The sequence below is a fragment of the Oncorhynchus mykiss genome, chromosome 18, assembly GCF_057628025.1.
Source record: "Oncorhynchus mykiss isolate SJ-2025 chromosome 18, ASM5762802v1, whole genome shotgun sequence".
In the NCBI taxonomy this organism is placed as follows: Eukaryota; Metazoa; Chordata; class Actinopteri; order Salmoniformes; family Salmonidae; genus Oncorhynchus; species Oncorhynchus mykiss.
Genome location: NC_143039.1, coordinates 57,391,006 through 57,413,668, shown reverse-complemented (window position 1 = coordinate 57,413,668; position 22,663 = coordinate 57,391,006). Strand labels below are relative to the sequence as shown.

The 22,663-nt window shown below is 43.5% G+C and overlaps 1 protein-coding gene across 1 annotated transcript in view; it reads right to left on the bottom strand.

Moving 5' to 3' along the window:
• The window catches only part of LOC110496841 (retinoic acid receptor alpha-A), a 131,948-nt gene extending 125,944 nt beyond the window's left edge, over nt 1–6,004 (bottom strand). The window contains exon 1 of the mRNA XM_036953008.2: nt 5,225–6,004. Within this exon, the coding sequence (XP_036808903.1) occupies nt 5,225–5,381 (157 nt within the window). The 5' untranslated portion in view covers nt 5,382–6,004. The remainder of the gene's footprint in view (nt 1–5,224) is intronic.
• Between the last annotated feature and the right edge of the window lie 16,659 nt (nt 6,005–22,663).

Below are 22,663 nucleotides of genomic sequence, written 5' to 3'. Positions count from 1 at the left end.
GAACACGTTTTTGTACCATCAATATTGTGCTTTACTTACTTGACAATGGCTAGCCCTTAGACACTTTAAGTGAACGTGTGAATGGTTTGAATGTTTCCTCGGCATTCAAGTCCCGAAAGGCCTTGGGATCACAGCTTCCAAAGCCACATCAATATCGATGACAGAAAAAGAAAACAGTCATACTGTACTGTCGTGACCTGTTAGAATTCTATGGCTACTATTCCTTTCAAAGGACTGAATACTTACACTATTCTCAAGTTTCTCAAAGATTATACTCATATTGTTATTTTCAGTTAATCGAAAAATGTAATGGCATTTTGCAATAACCTTGAAATCTATAGGCCTATACATAATACAGTAGTACCTATGGTAACGAATAGCTAGCTGTACATTACTGTCCTGGATGTCTATTATATGATGTAAAACCAACCAATAAAAATAACAATGTCCTTAATATAAAACTAAGCTATATATTTTGCAAAGATTTCTATGTGTGTCTATGTTTTTAGAGCATGCATTGCACATCATAATATCACTTCTGTATTCATCATCTCATGTTCAACACAATGCCACTGATCCCTCTACGTTAACACACACACACAAATGCACATGCACACCAACCCCTTCTCATTGTATCCTTCACACAACAATTAGTATTCCCGCTCATTCTAAAATAAGGCTTGTGTGTGCGCACCTGCTTGCGCATGTCTGCGCAAGTGTGTGTGTATGTGTGTGTGTGTTTGTGCTCGTGCATGCCTGCACAAGTGTGCGTGTGTGTGTACGTGTGTGTGCGTGCGTGTGTGTGTACGTGTGTGTGTGTGTGTGTGTGTGTGTGTGTGTGTGTGTGTGTGTGTGTGTGTGTGTGTATGTGTGTGTGTGTGTGTGTGTGTGTGTGTATGTGCTTGTGCATGCCTGCACAAGTGTGCGTGTATGAAGCGCAGCTCATAGTGAATAGATTTCATTTAAATCCTTGTGGGTTCCATTGTACTGAATACATTTAATTAATAAAAACCAAAGTTTCAAGGACCTCTTTGGGAAGCTCTTCAAATCAAAGTACAATTTTAACTGGTCCTTATTTAAAGATGAGCGAGGGCAAAGTGTTGCAAGACGAGTCCAATGCCACAAGGCTAATGTGCAGTCTATGCATATGAAATAGTGGGGGAGATAAAAGAAAATCACAATCGGTTCTATCTTGTTTCGCTCCATTGCCTTGGTGATGAATTCAAGCGAGTCTGTTATCAGGGTAATTTGCAACACACACACACACACACACACACACACACACACACACACACACCCTCTGTGCATGAATGGCAAATGGTTTTCTAATTGCATTGAAATGCTAATCAAATGCACCTTGTGTGTGGTGATTAATGAACACGATGAGTTACTTATACTTTAATGTTCAAGATGATTTAATTACGTAGCACACACACACACGCGCGTACGCACACACTCACTTATGACCTTTTCTATTAGTGATCACACCACAGATAAGTCTTATCAATGACAAATGGTACACTGCCCTAGCTACTACACCTGGAGAATATTATAAATCCATGGAATACCCTTATTGCATTCTCTGTTCTCTCTCATGTAAGGTGTTCAGACAAACACACACACACAAAGGCAAACACACACACACAAACCTTTCATACGATATAAGCAGTCTGCACATATAACAGTTCAGCTAAACCATCAATTGAGATGATCAAAATGAGGTTGAAACTGAAATATGAGGATTTAACAACAATGTCATGAAAGCAAAGCCATACCTACGGTTTTCACTGCAGACAAATTAGATGGTGCAAATGTAGAACTGAAATTTGCATCTACAAACCATTTAAAATGAAGAAAAATTGTAAATGATGGGTATTATTTGAAATATGATGTATTGATTTATTATAATTTCATTCATGATGTATTATTACAGTGATTATTGTTTTATAAATAGGAATATATTTTATGTGGGATTAAATCTGCTTTGCCAGATAAACAAATTAGCAATATTTGATATGGCATAAAAAGACAAAATACAAAACAAATCTAATTAAACAAATAAAGAGAGGCTATTCATATTCTTGAGATGAATTGCTTAGTTAAAACAATGGAGAGAGTAGCCTCCTGTAGGAGCGCAGTGAAATGGGGTGAGAAGAAGTAGCCACCCTTTCCACTTTTGCTGCTACTGATAAGGGCCACTTCGCTGTGATTTGTGCCTCTAGCAAACACGTCCTGGGAAGTGTTGTGAAGTGACAGACAGCATGGCAGCTTAACATTATCTGCTCTCTGGTCGTTAAACTATCAAAATAAATCAAGTGTAGGGGCCGGGCCAGGGAGAGAGCATTAACAAACACTTGACTTGCCGGAGATCGTGCTTTTTGAAGGGGGCTCAGGCAAACACACAGAGATAAGCTAAGTATTTCATAACCTAAGGTTATTATCTAGCTGCAAACCACCGACTTGAATGTGTGATAGGATAGACAGGCTAGCCAACTTCTGTGAGTCAGTGTGTAAAAAAAATGCTTTTTTAGCAATGTTCTGTATAGGAAGTGTATAAAGAGAGTGTGTGCTGTGTGCCATCATTCTTGTCGGAAAAAAAGGGTCTCTCACAGACTGTATAAAACAGGTCTGTCTATAGCCTTGGAACAGGCCGTTCAGAATGCACAGGTTTGACATTTTCCAAATGTAGCCGGCTAACCTTTTTGAAAAGGACATTTAACTAATTCAGTGTCAGAGAGAGAGAGAGAGAGAAACAGAGAGAGTTCATTTTTTATTGTTTATTTTACTTTTGTTTATTATCTATTTCACTTGCTTTGGCAATGTTAACATATGTTTCCCATGCCAATAAAGCCCTTTGAATTGAATTGTGAGTGAGAAACCATTTCAGAGACACATATTTATCTCAGATTACACAGACCCACAATGAATTTGAAAACAAATCCAATCATTTTTTGTATTCTTTTTTTTAATTGAATATCCGAAACATACAATATGCTTGCAGTGAAGCTGCTCAACAACTACACCACACCAGTCATCCAACAGATTCCCATTCAGAGCGACACACAGAAACATCCAGGGTCAATGATCCAAGATCTCCGCACAGTTCCCCAATAGCAGTCCCTCAACCATTCGAGACCCCTCCTCCCACAGTCCCTCCCAGAAGAAAAAACATCTATAAAAATACAATTAATTCCATTCCCCACCCCCAAGAACCCCCCAATGCACCAACAACCAAGAGAATGAACCCCCACCCCCAAGAACCCCCCAATGCACCAACAACCAAGAGAATGAACCCCCACCCCCAAGAACCCCCCAATGCACCAACAACCAAGGGGAAAAAAGAAAAAGAAAAACAATAAAAACACAAAGGACATCAAGGACAACTAAAATCAGATCAGCAATGCCAACTGTACATGTTTGTGTGCATGTCTGGCACTATTACATGTATGCGTGTGTTCTTGTATGCGTTTATTTGAATGCGAGTGTGTGTATATGCATGTGTACAAACACCTGCACGGCATCAGCCTCAGGCAAACCAGCATTAGCTGTAAAAACACTGCCCAACAAATCCAATCTTGATAAACTCCCATTCTATTAAGATGAAATACCACAGTGTGCCATCACAGCTGCAATATTTGCCCCCTGTCATCTCTCTTGTGTTGGGATGTAGGTGTCAAGGCAGAGGGGGGGGAGGTGTCAAGGCAGAGGGAGGGAGGTGTCAAGGCAGAGGGAGGGAGGTGTCAAGGCAGAGGGAAGGAGGTGTCAAGGAAGAGGGAGGGAGGTGTCAAGGCAGAGGGAGGGAGGTGTCAAGGCAGAGGGAAGGAGGTGTCAAGGAATAGGGAGGGCAGTGTCAAGGCAGAGGGAGGGAGGTGTCAAGGCAGAGGGAGGGAGGTGTCAAGGCAGAGGGAGGGAGGTGTCAAGGCAGAGGGGGGAGGTGTCAAGGCAGAGGGAGGGAGGTGTCAAGGCAGAGGGAGGGAGGTGTCAAGGCAGAGGGAAGGAGGTGTCAAGGAAGAGGGAGGGAGGTGTCAAGGCAGAGGGAGGGAGGTGTCAAGGCAGAGGGAAGGAGGTGTCAAGGAAGAGGGAGGGCGGTGTCAAGGAAGAGGGAGGGAGGTGTCAAGGCAGAGTGAGGGAGGTGTCAAGGCAGAGGGAGGGAGGTGTCAAGGCAGAGGGAGGTGTCAATGCAGAGGGAGGGAGGTGTCAAGGCAGAGGGAAGGAGGTGTCAAGGAAGAGGGAGGGAGGTGTCAAGGCAGAGGGAGGGAGGTGTCAAGGCAGAGGGAGGGAGGTGTCAAGGAAGAGGGAGGGAGGTGTCAAGGCAGAGGGAGGGAGGTGTCAAGGCAGAGGGAGGGAGGTGTCAAGGCAGAGGGAGGGAGGTATCAAGGAAGAGGGAGGGAGGTGTCAAGGCAGAGGGAGGGAGGTGTCAAGGCAGAGGGAGGGAGGTCTGCGTCCCAAATGGCACCCTATTCCCCATAGGGCTCTGGTCAAAATAATTACACAATGCAGGGAGTAGGGTGGAATTTGAGACATCGCACCTGAACATACATCAGCCTGCTGTAGGGAGCTGTTTCCACATCCAGAATGTATTAACCAAGTGTGTACAGATGAAATATGACAAGGCTAGGACTAGGAGGAACACTTCAAGCACAGGGCCAGTTCACAGTGACAGGACAAAAAAAAAGTGAGTTGTTACAAATTAACGCAATAGCTGCTCTACAAGTCATTTGAAAACATTTCTGTTAAAAAAATGGCCAATAAAGTATCTATTCTCTTCTGTTGTTTAATTCTTGAAGAAGTTTTCTAACTAGTCACTTAACACTCAGAGACAGGTACACCCTACAACACTCTTTATGGGTGATTTAGGAGGCAATGGTGGGGGTGGGGGAGTCACAAGTGAAGTGAAGTGTGTGTGTGTGTGTGTGTGTGTGTGTGTGTGTGTGTGTGTGTGTGTGTGTGTGTGTGTGTGTGTGTGTGTTGGGCATATTTCATGTCTGGTCATTAAGCATATTAGACAAGAGGAAATGAGAAGACAGGAAACAAACACTGTGAGGAAGGGTGCATGAACACAATATAAAGAGATGATCAGAGAGATAGCGGGATCAAGTGGACAAGCCAGGCACATCATGGCTATTATAATTTGATTATGTCATTGTTATGATAGGCTACAGTTATTAGGCTACTAGGCTGTAGACACATGAAATGAAAGGGAATGGAACAAAAGTGAACCTACACTGTGCGCTCCGGCGGTGTTGCCAGTCTCTCTGAGCGAGCCCGCTGAAGCACGCTTTCAGTGCCTTTTCTTGCAGCATGCACGAAGAGGGACGCGAAGTGTAGAAATCCAACATTTGTCCCGGGCTCACCGCTAGCACATCCATACAGTCAAACATGATGTCCCTTAGTCGCAACAGTCACCCTGTTATTGTGTGCCTTTAAAGGGTCCTTGAGATGTGGGTAAGATTCGCAAACATAAGTGCACACAACTCCATCAAATTCGGACCCTTTTTTGGCACGTAAAATCTTGGTCTTCTTCCTAGACTAAAACAATCAAGAACTATGACAGACAACACCGCTAAAAGCTTGTAATTGACCCAAATTATGATATGCCATTTTTCTCCGGAGTCCGGTTGTTGCAATGAAAAGGTGTCAGTCAGCTCCGTAACGTCCCAACGTGTTTATCGTATAAATGTTTTGCACCGTCCCGTCCCGTGCCATTAACAACACGGTCCTCGCTCGAGCCCGCCGTATTGAAAATATTTTTCTCATAAATATCACAGATCGCGTTTTAAAACCACGTCTCCCCGTTCGGATAACGAATGGGTTATCCTGCCTCCATGCAGCTCATTTCCTACTAGTTTGGACACAGAGAATGAAAGATTGAATTGCCTAATATATGCGAGTGAACTTTCTATGAACCCATCCGAGGCAGCTAACCTTCAAATGACCCAACCAGTTTGACATCACCAAGTCCCAGGATTCTCACACACCGTGCAGCGCGAGCCTCACAACCAGCAGCAGCGCAGAAGCGCGAGCCAGGCAGAAAGATGAAAGGCAGGCAGCTCGAGCTCACAGCGCATAACGTTCTTTTCCCTCGAAAGAACGCTATACACTATATTTTCTGGCGATAAAAACACATTTCTAAATTCATGAAAAGTTTCATTTGATTTATGAATCACAAATGAAGCGTCCAAGTAACTCCGATTTGTTCACGATCTAGTTCACGATCTATCTATCTAGTGTCTCAGGGCAAAATTATAGTCTGCAAATGTTTCAAAGACAATACATTTTATGTTTCAATAAAAACGAAACTAAGCAGTCTGATAAAGAAAATTATTTTTTTTAAACACAAATGGTGTTTAATTCTACTGCAATCAACTATGGGTAATTGCAACATTGTAACAATGTTTGTAATACACTGAAATCGAATAGTTATTCAAACACATCTTACATTGTAACTCAAGTCAAGTCTCATGCACTTGTTTGGTCCTAGCCTACTTCAGAAAGGGCATGAACCATGAAAGGAAAGGGAAAGGGGGATACCTGGTGAATAAGTATGTGATTATACAAATTCCATATAGTGCAAAGCTATGTAGCCTAGGCATAGCCGCAGGAAGTATGGGTGCTGAGAGTGCTGCAGTCCAACTCATCCCAAACCATCTCAATGTGAGGTCAGGTGATTCTGAAGCCCTTACACAGGCTGGGGGTGTGTTGGGTCATTGTCCTGTTGAAAAACTAATTATAATCCCACTAAGCACAAACCAGATGGCATATAGCTGCAGAATGCTGTGGTAGCCATGCTGGTTAAATGCACCTTGAATTCTAAATAAATCACTGACAGTGTCACCAGCAAAGCACCCTCACAACATCACACCTTCTCCATGCTTCACAGTGGGACCCACACATGCAGAGATCATCCGTTCACCTACTCTGCATATCACAAAGACATGGCGGTTGGAACCAAAAATCTCAAATTTGGACTCATCAGACCAAAGGACAGATTTCCACCGGTCTAATGTCCTTTGCTTGTGTCTTGATTCACACATTCTCATCTGAACAGTTGATGTTGAGATGTGTCTGTTACTTGAACTCTGTGAAGCATTTATTTGGGCTGCAATTTCTGAGGCTGGTAACTCTAATGAACTTATCTTCTGCAGCAGAGGTAACTCTGGGTCTTCCTTTCCTGTGGCGGTCCTCATGAGAGCCAGTTTCATTATAGTGCTTGATGGGTTTGCGACTGCACTTGAAGAAACTTTCAAAGTTCTTGAAATGTACCACATTTACTGGCCTTCATGTCTTAAAGTAATGATGGACTGTCTTTTCTCTTTGCTTATTTGAGCTGTTCTTGCCATAATATGGACTTGGTCTTTTACCAAATAGGGCTGTCTTCTGTATACCACCCCTACCCGTCTGTAGCATGGGAAAAAAACATATTTTAAGTATCTCCACTTTGGCAAAAAAAGGTAGTTGTATAATTAAGAACAGTTTCTAGCAGGATTCAGTAGTTGTAATTGTAAGAGTTGTTGCCCTGTCCCTTTCTGTGCGATTATCATTCTAATATAATCCAGTAAGAACAAAACCCTGTCCTCAAACATTTACATCAAAAGGAGCAAAGATATGGGCAAAGACACAAAACATCCACATCAAATGAAATATTTCTCTTGGTCAAATAACATGGAAAACAAACACTTTTAACGGCAAAATCAAAAAGCCGACTTCGCTTCTGCTTTTTGATTTTATTATTATTTTATGACAAATAGTTACTTGAAAAATTGTTACGTTGACATGAAAACAACAGGCATGTGGGTAACAGAAGTGATAAAGTAACGTGTCAGTTGTTTATCTCACATGTGCATTAGTGCAGGGGCAGCAATAAAAATGATTGAACTACCATTTGAAATCCATAGTAGAATTAGGAAAGTTGAACCTGAATCTTTATGGCTCGATTTGTTTCTAGGCTACTTAATGTATGCATTATGTGCACTGTTACAGGCAGGGACATTTACATTTATCTAAATCCTATCATTGTATAAAATAAGTTTGTAATTTATAAAACATGGATAATACTGTAGTTTGAGCATTTGACACATTATGTTGTTTGTGATCAAAAGAAGAGGGAACACTCAACTATGAAATGTGTGGAATTAATGTTTTTCAAAATGACCAATGTGCCTTGAAATAACTCGTCCTACAGTTCAGAGAAAATCTTTAGGAAGCATAAGAAATATTGGTCCTTTGTGGTTGTTTGGGGAAGGGGGTGCACTATGGATCCTAAAATGAGAGTCAGTTTGAAGTTTTCCTTTCTCTCCTTTTGTCTCAAATTCTCTCTCTCTTCTCTCTGTCACAAAATCGTGAGCAGGAGTCTGAACCTCACAACGACTATCTAAATATCCCATTAACCATCTCTCTAACCATGCATGTGTCACACACACACACACACACACTTAATCCTGCTATCTCTCTGATCATCTCTTTATATTGTGTCCATGCACCCTTCCTCAGTGTTTCCTGTCTTCTCATTTCCTCTCATCTAATATGCTTAATGACCACACATGAAATATGCCCAACACACACACACACACACACACACACACACACACACACACACACACACACACACACACACACACACACACACACACACACACACACACACACACACACACACACACACAGCGGAGGCTGCTGAGGGGAGGACGGCTCACAATAATGGCTGGAACGGAGCGAATGGAATGGCAATGAACACATAGAAACCATATGTTTAATACCATTCCACACATTCCTCTCCAGCCATTACCACGAGCCCGTCCTCCCCAATTACGGTGCCACTAACAACCTGTGACACACACACACACACACACACACACACACCAACCCCTTCAGAGACCCAACATAACTAATGTCCCTGCTCCCTACGTCTCTCTCTGTTTTTATAGCTACAATCCGTAATTCCTATTTCCGTGAATATAAATCATTAATAGAAATAGCCATTGAACAGCAGTAACTATTGCAGATAACACCTTTAAGCTAATATCGTTATAAAAATATAATGATTTCCTTGTTGTACCGGAGTTGCTAAGGGTCTAATTCATTATCCTGCTATAGGCAACTTCTGAGCTGTACTTCCTTGAATGTTGAGAGAGGAGGTGTAGATTGTTAATGAGGCCATTATACAGTACTACCCTACTGGGTGGGTGATCCGTTGTGGTAGAATCATAACGTTATACTATGCTATTATATTCAGTTCTGTTATGTAGAATACTATCATTATGTGCTCTTGCAGACAATGATTCAGCTTTGACCTAACTTTATTAAACAAATGCCATTCGCCAGAGTAGCCTGTTTTCTGGGCAGTCGAACCTGTAGAGCAGAGACTGTGCATGAAGTAGAGAATCCCACATATGCTCAGAAGCTTTGGACCTAGCTGTCGGGAAGAGGGGTCCAGAGAAGTCAGAGCCGCAGCCCCTCCAAAATAATAATTAGCTCATTAGGCATTCCTTCAACTTGGTGACTTAAAATTTCCTGACTTAAAATGTGCCTGATTATCATATTAAAGCACCATAAAAAATTCAATATTTCTATTTTACATGTAATTTCAACTACAATATAAACTCAATTACAACTAGGTTTGGGGTCAATTAATTTTTTTATTCATTTTTCAATTGAGGACGTGAAGTGAATTGAATTTACTTAATTCATAAATTGAAAAATCCTAAGTGACAAATGGGTGAACTTTATTTCACCAGTTGGCTTGACTAAAATGAAAACTGAAGTGACCCCCAACCCTTCCACAACCCCATGGGGACTTCAGCACTGATTACATGTTCTGTTGTATGTTTACAAACAGTCAAAGTCAACAGCCTGCCACTGATATTGGGTGCGTATCAATAACAACATAATAGCTATTGTCTTACTGAAAGTACTTGGCAAAGTAGCCAAACGCTGAAGGCTTCAACAGCAAACACGGAAGAAGACTTGATGAGTTCTTGTGATAACTTGTGATTATGTTGCGTGGATGGGATGAACATGTTTTACAGAGAGTTTCAGGGAGGCTCAGCTGTGCTCTTCTCTTCTACAGAGGAGGAGAGACTTATCCCCTTGATACTGATGAATAATGTAGCAGAGCCGAGAGACTGGAGAGAGCGGAGAGCTGAAAAATAACCCCCCCCCCCGCCCTCCACGTACAGGATACACCAACTGCCCCCCTACGGCTCGCCCCACTGTAACAGTAACCCACCTGTGCCTGCATCCCCTCCCTCTCCACACACACACCCCTCTCTCCACTACCACATTAGGAACCCTTCAGCCCCCCTCTCCCTGTTACACCACCTGCACCCCCCACTGTAACAGTAACCTACCTGCACCAACCATCTGTCACCCACACCTGGCTCACCTCACTGTAAAAATAACCCACATGCACTCCCACCCACCCCTCCCTCACCCCACCCCCATCTACCCCATAAGCCAGGCCCTTCCATGTAATGAATCCACCTGGATTAGATCCATCTGTAATTAGAAGGTGAAAATGAACCTGTCTATCAAGATAAGACACTTTCTGGCATCAGTGCTCCTGCAGCTCTTGTAGCTCCCTGAGCTCACTGCCAAAAACCCAGCGGGCCAAGACCATAAAAAGGTCCTACAGCACATAATTTAATAAGGCCAGACAAAGCAGCAAAGCTTGACGTTTAGGCTACACATTCGGGACATGCAGGACAGGTAGCAGGTAGTAGCCATTGTTGCTATCTAGTTTGAGCTCTGGAAAGAGACTTTCAATCATTGCATAAAGTGTGCATGCGCTTTAGAGAGAGAGGGAGGATAGCATTACCACTGCATGTTCGTTCTGCAACTTCAGGTACAGTGCCTTGCGAAAGTATTCAGCCCCCTTGAACTTTGCGACCTTTTGCCACATTTCAGGCTTCAAACATAAAGATATAAAACTGTATTTTTTTGTGAAGAATCAACAACAAGTGGGACACAATCATGAAGTGGAACGACATTTATTGGATATTTCAAACTTTTTTAACAAATCAAAAACTGAAAAATTGGGCGTGCAAAATTATTCAGCCCCTTTCCTTTCAGTGCAGCAAACTCTCTCCAGAAGTTCAGTGAGGATCTCTGAATGATCCAATGTTGACCTAAAAGACTAATGATGATAAATACAATCCACCTGTTTGTAATCAAGTCTCCGTATAAATGCACCTGCACTGTGATAGTCTCAGAGGTCCGTTAAAAGCGCAGAGAGCATCATGAAGAACAAGGAACACACCAGGCAGGTCCGAGATACTGTTGTGAAGAAGTTTAAAGCCGGATTTGGATACAAAAAGATTTCCCAAGCTTTAAACATCCCAAGGAGCACTGTGCAAGCGATAATATTGAAATGGAAGGAGTATCCGACCACTGCAAATCTACCAAGACCTGGCCGTCCCTCTAAACTTTCAGCTCATACAAGGAGAAGACTGATCAGAGATGCAGCCAAGAGGCCCATGATCACTCTGGATGAACTGCAGAGATCTACAGCTGAGGTGGGAGACTCTGTCCATAGGACAACAATCAGTCGTATATTGCACAAATCTGGCCTTTATGGAAGAGTGGCAAGAAGAAAGCCATTTCTTAAAGATATCCATAAAAAGTGTTGTTTAAAGTTTGCAACAAGCCACCTGGGAGACACACCAAACATGTGGAAGAAGGTGCTCTGGTCAGATTAACTTTTTGGCAACAATGCAAAACGTTATGTTTGGCATAAAAGCAACACAGCTCATCACCCTGAACACACCATCCCCACTGTCAAACATGGTGGTGGCAGCATCATGGTTTGGGCTTGCTTTTCTTCAGCAGGGACAGGGAAGATGGTTAAAATTGATGGGAAGATGGATGGAGCCAAATACAGGACCATTCTGGAAGAAAACCTGATGGAGTCTGCAAAAGACCTGAGACTGGGACGGAGATTTGTCTTCCAACAAGACAATGATCCAAAACATAAAGCAAAATCTACAATGGAATGGTTCAAAAATAAACATATCCAGGTGTTAGAATGGCCAAGTCAAAGTCCAGACCTGAATCCAATCGAGAATCTGTGGAAAGAACTGAAAACTGCTGTTCACAAATGCTCTCCATCCAACCTCACTGAGCTCGAGCTGTTTTGCAAGGAGGAATGGGGAAAAATGTCAGTCTCTCGATGTGCAAAACTGATAGAGACATACCCCAAGCGACTTACAGCTGTAATCGCAGCAAAAGGTGGCGCTACAAAGTATTAACTTAAGGGGGCTGAATAATTTTGCACGCCCAAATTTTCAGTTTTTGATTTGCTAAAAAAGTTTGAAATATCCAATAAATGTCGTTCCACTTCATGATTGTGTCCCACTTGTTGTTGATTCTTCACAAAAAAATACAGTTTTATATCTTTATGTTTGAAGCCTGAAATGTGGCAAAAGGTCGCAAAGTTCAAGGGGGCCGAATACTTTCGCAAGGCACTGTATATTATACAGTATTTCCCATTTATTTTTAATGAAAAAACTTTTGATAGCATATTAATGGGGAGGATGGAGGATCTGTTTATAGCGCTGGCAGTAAATCCTGCTTGGGTCACTCAGCGTTCAGATAGGTATATTTAGTTGCATTCTGCTTATTTAATTGAAGCCGCATGACTAAAGAGGAATATGGCGGGTAGCTCATTTTCCACTAGAATTAGAGATCATGCTAACGCACACATTCAGGATTCTCTGGTTAGGAAGTAATGTGATGGGCAGACAATAAAGATCAAGATGAATTTGTTCTATGCTAAAGATAGTGAGTTTTTTCTGTTTTTGTGCCTGAGCTTTAAGGATTCAGTTATCACGTTGTCTGATAAATACCTTTTTGTCACTTTAATTTTCCTTAATTTTTATTTAATTGAGAAAATAATGAAAATAATATATATACTGTATTTGAAAAGGTGTTTATTAGGATGAACATGACCGTTATGTCCATGTTTGTTCAGAAGCTCATTGGAGAGGAAGTACATTTTTAAACTTGTCTCTCAAGTCTTGACCAACAGCATTTGCCAACACTCAATATTAAATGTGTGTCACACTCTAATCTGTTTCACCTGTCTTTGTGATTGTCTCCACCCCACTCCAGGTGTCGCCCATTTTCTCCATTAACCACTATGTATTTATACCTGAGTTCTCTGTTTGTCTGTTGCCAGTTTGTTTTGTTTCGTCAAGCCTACCAGCGGTTTTCCCTCTGCTCCTGTCTCTCGATTGTTCCTGTTTCCTAGTTTTCCCGGTGTTGACCATTCTGCCTGCCCTGACCCTGAGCCTGCCTGCCGTCCTGTACCTTTGACCCACCTATCTGGATTACTGACTACTGCCCTGCCCTTGACTTGCCTTTTACCTGCCCCTGTTCGATTAATAAACTGTTGTCTGCATCTGGGTCTTACCTGATACGTGAAAATGTGTTACATTTTCACACCTATTCATGACTTCAAAACTTGACCAATAGTCAAAGATAATATTCTTTTTCAATAGATTGGAGATAACGTACGGTTGTGTTTCATGTCAATGATACAATGATATTTTCATCTCCAATACACTTAAGGAAACAAGTACAGGAGTATGTTTCATACGATATCCTATTATTCTGAGCTCCCTGACAAAGAACAGAGAAAATGTATTGGAAGAGGTGGCTGGAATGGAGAGGAGAGGAGAAGGGTGGGAGAAATGGAGGGGTGTAGAGGTGGAATGACAGAGAGATGGAGGTGTGGAAGGAGAGATGGATACAAGGAGAGAAGGAGAGAAGTGTGGAAAGAGCAAACAGAACACACCAACAGAGAAACAAAACCACACAAACCCCAAAAGTGCTGAAAGATCCATTTATTTTCCCCTTCTCTTTTCGGAACTTATTTTGACACCTTCTCTCGTTCTTTATTTTTTGCACAGTTCAGGCAACATGTTTTCATTCTCTCTGTTAGTCCATGTTTTCCACAGTTTGTGTCTTAGTTTGCACGGTGTGGCCGTGATGGTGGTCTAAATAGTATCCGTCATCTATAAGGGAAAAAAGGAAGCGTTTTGAAGGCTGATATTCTCCAGTTCTCTGTGACTCTTTGACACTGTTGGGGGCATTCTGTTTTCTCCTCCCACACACGTTAAATAAACCAAACTGCCCTCTACTTTATGATCTATTCGGTTACAACAAACCATTCCCGCACAAATATTCTTATTTCCAACAAACTTCTCAAGAAAACACATTAAACACATTAAAATACAAGTAAAATGTTTTTCTGATCAGTGTTCAAGAGCTCTATATGCTGTAACTGTTAAAAATATAGGCTACATCCCGAAATGGAACCTATTCGCTATATAGTGTTCTATTTTCACCAGGGCCCAGAGCCTTATGGTCACTGGTCAAAAGTAGTGCACTAAATAGGGAATAGGATGCCATTTGGGATGCAACCATAGTGTGATGTTTGGAAGTTGTTTCATAACTGTTTGCTAAAACATAGCCTAAAGATAATACTGTACAAGCAATTGTACTTATTTAATTCCATGTGAGAGGGCTATCTGTAAGAAGACAATGGAGAATGCATTGTCTGACACTGACACATTGATTGAGTAGTTGCATTCTATTTGCATTTGCATTCTTGCATTCTCTAAGTTTTCTTGCTTTGGCGACAACGTCTCAGTTCAACCCAACGATCCAAAGCATGGATCAATGTCTATAGAAATTAATCTCACGGTATCAACATTCTTTACTATCCTTAGATGAACTGAGACTGTGTAGTGTACTGTAGCTTCACAATGGATGACTTCACACAATAAACAGAGAGAAAGAGACAGAGAGAAAAAGAGAAAGAGTGAGAGACAGAAAGAGAGACAGAGAGAGAGAATGATATATGATAAAAACAGAACAGAACAGTGGAGACAGACAGGGAATCACTGTGATTGTAAAATGTATAACTGAGCACTTAAAATTTCCAACCTCATTGGAGGTCATTCTGGAACCTCAAGTATCACATTACAACCTTGTTCCTCTCAGGACAATAGCTAATAAACATTGATATCTGTGCGGGTGAGCTTGGTTGGTTTATTAGGATGTTTAGCAGTGTAGCAGAGGCCAGGGGTGGAGAGGGAGGAGAGAGACATTACATTACAAACTAACAGGCAATAAAGTTGTCTCCTTTACACACACACACACACACACACACACACACACACACACACACACACACACACACACACACACACACACACACACACACACACACACACACACACACACACACACACGCTCATTTAGAGAAAGCACTTTAAGTACCACAGCAATGCAATGGGTCCCCTGTTGGATATTAGGGTCAATATAGATGGTATAATTACACTAAGTGTCTTAATGTGAGTTCACTCATTGTTTACACTCTTCTCCCATACAAAGAACTGGCAGTGCCGCTGGACTCATTCTCATCAGCATTAAGCAGCATGTGTGTGTGTGTGTGTGTGTGTGTGTGTGTGTGTGTGTGTGTGTGTGTGTGTGTGTGTGTGTGTGTGAGTGTGTGTGTGTGTGTGTGTGTGTCTGTGTGTGCGCGTGCGTGTGTGTGTGTCATTACAGTTAATAAGAGCATTTGTATAACAAATGAGTATTTTTGCTAATAGTCCTCCTAATGTGTTAAATGCAGTAAATAAAAAGAATAATACACACGCCTACTTTAATTACAAACATTTGTTTATTCCGATTAGCTATGTTGCTAATACCTGCAAAAGTCATATTTACATCCCAGTCCACTAGGGTTGGGGTCAATTCAGTTTTCAATTAAGGGGAACCTTCAAACCTTAACAAATGGCTTCTAGTGGCAGAAACTCACACTTTTATTCTAGTGGCAGTACCTTGCTCAAGGACATAACGACAGATTTTTCATCTAGTGGGCTCAGGGAGTTGAACCAGCGAGCTTTTGTTACTGGCCGAACACACTTAACCGTAAGGCTACCTTCCACTCATTGACCACATAGAACAGGAAAACACTGTCTTTTGGCTGTTCTTGTTTCTCTTGGTGACTTAAACCTAATTGCTACTGTAAGTCGGTCTGGGTAAAAGCCGATGCTAAATGACAAAAAAATGTCTGACATGCTAAGAGAGTACAGTAGCAGTATAATAATACACCTGTATCCCTCAGCCTCCTAGAGTAAATAACCTTTCTCCCCAGAGGGAAATCCATACATTTCAGAGGGAGTGATGGTGGAGCTCAGCAGAAACAATCAAATCCTCCTTCGTTTCCTCAAGGAGGAAGAAGAGAGAGAGAGGGAGGGAGAAATAGAGGGGAGAGATAGAGAGAGAAGGGGAGATAGGGAAAGGGAGGGGATTGGAGAAGAAGATAAGTTCAAAGAACGAAAGAGAAAAGAGAGAGTACAATTAGAGGAGAGGATAAGGTGAATGACCAATTAACTGTGAACGTGCTGCTACCAACGATATTGTAACTTTGAAAAAACCTCTAAATGTCATTTTCAATGGTTAAAAAGGCTGTGAATTCATCACACTAACAAAGCTCTCTGAACTACCCCAATAGAAAAGAGTATAAAAAGGTAGAGAAAGAGAAGAGGCAGGAAGCAAAGCATTCATCCAAACCTAATCAGTCTCCTCTCTGGAATCGGTCAAATAAAATATTCATTTTTCTTTCCTTGAGCCAAGCCTACCCTCAAAAAGCCTGTAATATAATATTAGAAAATAAATATTCCTTACGGGAAAATACTTAAGACACACCTGAGCCTTTCCTCCACACAGAAACCCTCTAGCCTCCTTCTTTACCTCCCTCCGCTTGCCTTCCCAGGTCCTCTCTCCCCTCTATCCTCCCCCTGTTTGCTGTGGAGGTGTGAAGGAGCCTCAGTCTCCCCATTCTCCAGCCAGACAGCCTCACGATCAGCCCTGCAAGCTTCTGATTGGCTCTGGGGGGATTAGTGGTGTTCAGACGGCTTCACACAGTGAGCCCCGGACCCTCTGATCAGAGAGTAGCATTACTATCACCCCATTTCTCCCAACACCTCTCTACACCTCGCCTCGCCCCGCAACGCCCCTGAGGCCTGTGATTTCACACAGATTAGCGCTCAAAGTCTCCTAAGCTCTCCCTCAGTACTCCCTGTATCGATGGTCATCTCAAACGCAGACGCACACTTGAGGGTCTATCAGAGTCCAAAATGTGTACGCGTCCACACAGCAGTGTTCTAGAATATTGGACCGTTGGCTTTCATTCTTTTCTAATTCTCAGCGCAGCTAAAGCTATTTCTCCTACTATCAACACATTCAAATGAATGAATACAGGACACATACGCAGAACCGCGTTGTCTGGGGATTTTGGGGAGGTTAGGGCTCTGCGTCCCCCGCAGGATGGTGGTCTCAGAACCGCGTTGTCTGGGGATTTTGGGGAGGTTAGGGCTGTGCGTCCCCCGCAGGATGGTGGTCTCAGAACCGCGTTGTCTGGGGATTTTGGGGAGGTTAGGGCTGTGCGTCCCCCGCAGGATGGTGGTCTCAGAACCGCGTTGTCTGGGGATTTTGGGGAGGTTAGGGCTGTGCGTCCCCCGCAGGACGGTGATCTCAGAGCTGCGTAACTATGTCACAATGTGGCGCCGGACTATCGTGTCTCTGTGTCTGTGGACTCTCAATTATCCTTTAGACACACACTAACAAGATAAGACACACCCCACACACTCAGAAATGGTTGCTCTACCTCACAAAGACGCAAACAACCTACACACTTCCTTTCCAGACAATAACAACACTAGTTCTAGAACACTAATTTAAAGTCTGACATCCAAGAAAGGGAAAAATAGATCCCCCACCATTACGTCCCAAATGGCACCCTATTCTCTTTAGTGCACTACTTCTGATCAGAGCCTATAGGCCTTTGGTCAAAAGTAGTGCACTATATAGGCAATAGGGTGCAATTTAGGACACAGTCTGTAACTGATCATACAGCTTAACGTCCAAAAGGAAAATAACAATTCCATCAGATATTAGGTAGATCATGGACAGCCTGCCTGCCTGGCTGGCTGGATAACTACATCATTGTTAAGCATCTTGATTTTATCAGAATTATACAAAATGACAAGTGAACTCAACATGAACCAGAGAGTTGGGGGGTTGCTAGTATTGGCATTTCTAAATCTAGGCAGGCTGGTGCAAGAGAATCAATACATGTCAGGCAGCCGTGCGCCTGCATGCACGCACACACATACTGTACACATACATACACACGAACGCACACATTCGTGGGTGCATACATACACACACAGGTTCTAGGCTATTGCTTTTTCATCCCCTGAGTCAGTTAGTCAGCCAGTCTCACCATCCCTGACAGAAAAGAAAAGTGATAACTATAAAAAGAGAGAGGGGACAGACTAAAGAAGAGGAGTGAGAGTAACAGCGAGAGAGCGAAAGAAAGGGAGGGGTCTGAGAGAGAGACAAAAGAAAGAGCTTGCTGTCCTGTGTTTTGGAATTTAAGGTAACGGCATTGATGATCGACAGAACCTAAACAGAAAACAAAACTCCTCAGGAAGGAGGGAGGGGCCCAAAAAAGGAGAGTGAAAAAAGTGAGAGAAAGAAAAACTCAGGCTCCCTCTTCTCCTACTTTTCATCAGGTGCTATCACCAGTCCCATTCTCATTACTGGCCTGCGTCCATGCAGCATAACCACGGTGCTTTCAGCGGCTGATTTACCAATAACTCCTGCTAGTTAGTATACCCTCTCTGGAGGTCACCCAGAGGACAGGGATGCAGGAGACAGGAGGAGGCAAGAGGCCATTCCTTCCTGTGGGCCAAGCAACCTGCCCACTGCCCAGGAGGAGAGGAAGGTAATAAATACCCTGTCCACTGCTCTTCCCTCTCTCTCTCTCTTTACTTTCTGTGGGTCAACCATGATTCTGTCTAGACAGGAGAGGAGAAGAGAGGAGAGGAAAGGAGAGGAGGGGAAGAGTGGAGGAGAGGGGAGGCTTTCCCCCTCTCTCTTTCTCCCCATTTTTCTCTCAATCTCACTCCTTCCTTCTTTCTCTCCCTGCTCTGTCCTCTATCCTCCTCCCTCCAGCTCCACCTCCTCCTTTCCAGTCTTTCTAACTTTGTATTCCCCAACCCCACCCTACTTTCAACTTCCCTCTTTTGTTCTGCTCATCTTTTTTGCACTTCTCTCTCTCCCTCTCTTCTCTTCCATCCCCCACCTTGTTTTTCTTCAGCATCTCCCCCAACACATCAACCACTTATGCTGCCCTATCTCTCTGTAATTTGCTATAAAGCCAAACATCGGGGGCTGAAAAGCACAGAGCTCTCAGCTCATTCTATGACTGTTGCAGGTTACACCAATGACCCAGTAAATGTGTTAGAGCGTTCTCACTGCTCAGCTGGTGTAGGGCACCAGGTCAGGTCTTTTTATGAGCGAGAGCGGGGGAGAGAGAGAGAGAGAGAGAGAGAGAAAGAGGGAGAAGGGGGAGAGAGAGGTGCAGAGAGAGACAGGAAGGGGTAGGACGACTGAGACAAGGAGGGAGAGAGGGAGAAAGAGAGAGAAGGGGAGATAGGGAGAGGGAGGCAGAGAGAGGGGGGGATAGGGGGCAGAGAGAAAAAGAGACAAGAGAGAGAAAGATTGAAACAAAAAGAGAGAGATCCAGCTATGCTATGCATATGAGAGTTTAACTTCAGTCGGCAGAATTATGAATTGTATTCTGACTATCATATTAACCTGTATGGCCTGTACTGTGTACTGAAGGTCTGAAGGTATGGTGATACAAAGACACAGACAACTCAATCAATACAACATTTGTTGTGATATTCACAGTGTTCTGCTATTCATCACTCATGGAGGTTTGCTTGTTTAGTGACATTTACAACAAATTAGTTAAAGGTTGGATTAATCAATGTTTCGGTTGCTGGCATGATTGCTGAGAGCCAACCCATCAATATGTTACCAAGCTGTTTGTCATTCCTCTGTCTGTCTTTCATTGAAGTTGTTATTGTCCAACACTGTTTTATTCATCTAGCCATTGTTGCCTAAATCCTTCTGTCTGTACTGCTGCACACACACACGCACGCACGCACGCACACACACACACACACACACACACACACACACACACACACACACACACACACACACACACACACACACACACACACACACACACACACACACACACACAACAAACAGTCTTTTGTCCATCCCGCTCCACCAACACAGCTCCACAGTCAGTTGGACTCCAACCAAGACTAACTCACTCAATTACAAGGGTCTGTTCATCCAATGTGTGTGCTGGTGGAAATCAGCCACTGTGTGTGTGCACTCCAGCAAAAGGAATGTTGAGAAAATAGCCTCTATATACACTGAGTGTACAAAACATTAGGAACACCTGCTCTTTCCATAACAGACTGACCAGGTGAATCCAGGTGAAAGCTATGATCCCTTGTTGATAACACTTGTTAAATCAATCAGTGTAGATGAAGAGAAGGAAACAGGTTAAATTAGGATTTTTAAGCAGTGAGACAATTGAGACATGGATTGTGTGTGTGTGCCTTTCAGAGGGTGAATGGGCAAGGGGAAAAAGTGAGTGTCTTTGAACGGGGTATGGTAGTAGGTGCCAGGAGCACTGGTTTGAGTGTCTTTGAACGGGGTATGGTAGTAGGTGCCAGGAGCACTGGTTTGAGTGTCTTTGAACAGGGTATTGTAGTAGGTGCCAGGAGCACTGGTTTGAGTGTCTTTGAACGGGGTATTGTAGTAGGTGCCAGGAGCACTGGTTTGAGTGTCTTTGAACGGGGTATTGTAGTAGGTGCCAGGAGCACTGGTTTGAGTGTCTTTGAACGGGGTATGGTAGTAGGTGCCAGGAGCACTGGTTTGAGTGTCTTTGAACGGGGTATGGTAGTAGGTGCCAGGAGCACTGGTTTGAGTGTCTTTGAACGGGGTATTGTAGTAGGTGCCAGGAGCACTGGTTTGAGTGTCTTTGAACGGGGTATGGTAGTAGGTGCCAGGAGCACTGGTTTGAGTGTCTTTGAACGGGGTATTGTAGTAGGTGCCAGGACCACTGGTTTGAGTGTCTTTGAACGGGGTATTGTAGTAGGTGCCAGGAGCACTGGTTTGAGTGTCTTTGAACGGGGTATTGTAGTAGGTGCCAGGAGCACTGGTTTGAGTGTCTTTGAACGGGGTATTGTAGTAGGTGCCAGGAGCACTGGTTTGAGTGTCTTTGAACGGGGTATGGTAGTAGGTGCCAGGAGCACTGGTTTGAGTGTCTTTGAACGGGGTATGGTAGTAGGTGCCAGGAGCACTGGTTTGAGTGTCTTTGAACGGGGTATTGTAGTAGGTGTCAGGAGCACTGGTTTGAGTGTCTTTGAACGGGGTATTGTAGTAGGTGCCAGGAGCACTGGTTTGAGTGTCTTTGAACGGGGTATTGTAGTAGGTGCCAGGAGCACTGGTTTGAGTGTCTTTGAACGGGGTATTGTAGTAGGTGCCAGGAGCACTGGTTTGAGTGTCTTTGAACGGGGTATTGTAGTAGGTGCCAGGAGCACTGGTTTGAGTGTCTTTGAACGGGGTATTGTAGTAGGTGCCAGGAGCACTGGTTTGAGTGTCTTTGAACGGGGTATGGTAGTAGGTGCCAGGAGCACTGGTTTGAGTGTCTTTGAACGGGGTATTGTAGTAGGTGCCAGGAGCACTGGTTTGAGTGTCTTTGAACGGGGTATTGTAGTAGGTGCCAGGAGCACTGGTTTGAGTGTCTTTGAACGGGGTATTGTAGTAGGTGCCAGGCGCACTGGTTTGAGTGTCTTTGAACGGGGTATGGTAGTAGGTGCCAGGAGCACTGGTTTGAGTGTCAAGAACTGCGAAGCTGCTGTGTTTTTCATGCTCAACAGTTTTCTGTCCGTATCAAGAATGGTCCACCACTCAAAGGACATCCAGCCAACTTGACACAACTGTGGGAAGCATTGGAGTCAACATGGTCCAGTATCCCTGTGGAACGCTTTCGACACCTTGTTGGGGGTGCAACTCAATATTAGAAAGATGTTCCTAATGTTTTGTACACTCAGTGTATGTGCCCATACACAGCAGCCATGATAACCCTGAGCCGTTCTCCTTTTCACCTTCTTGCCAACGGTCTCCAGGCCAGTTCCACGACACACAGCCTTGTTGAGCAAAGAACACACTGCACACACAGTTACACGGCATCTAACTGATGAGCTGAACTCCCAGTGTGGCCAGAGGCTAAATATAGCTGACTGTGGTTGGTGTGTGTTTGTGTGAGTGTGTGTATGCCAAGTATGTATTCAAGGTTCTGACAGGGCCTGCGGAGGTGTACACAGCGTGTGTGTGTGTGTGAGCCCCACCATGACCAATCACATGACAGACAGCAGGGCTTAGACAGTCTGTGGGAACTAGCTATTTGGAACAGACACTGGGCATATGATATCTGTATGACTGATGCACTGGGAAGAAAGACTGAGTGTGTGTGTGTTTGGGGGGGGTTGGCGTGCATTCAGTTGGTGTCCACCTTACGCACATAAACATTGATGAGTGTATTTTCAAATGTGTGTTTGCACATTTGTTTAGTGTGTTTTTCCTCTGGGTATCAGGGCTATTCACTAAATTCAAATCAGAGTGAATCCCTCTCCTCCTCTCTGAATGAGAGGAAACATCTCCCCTACTTATCTATGAGAGCAGACCTACAGAGGCTCTCTCCACACACACACACACA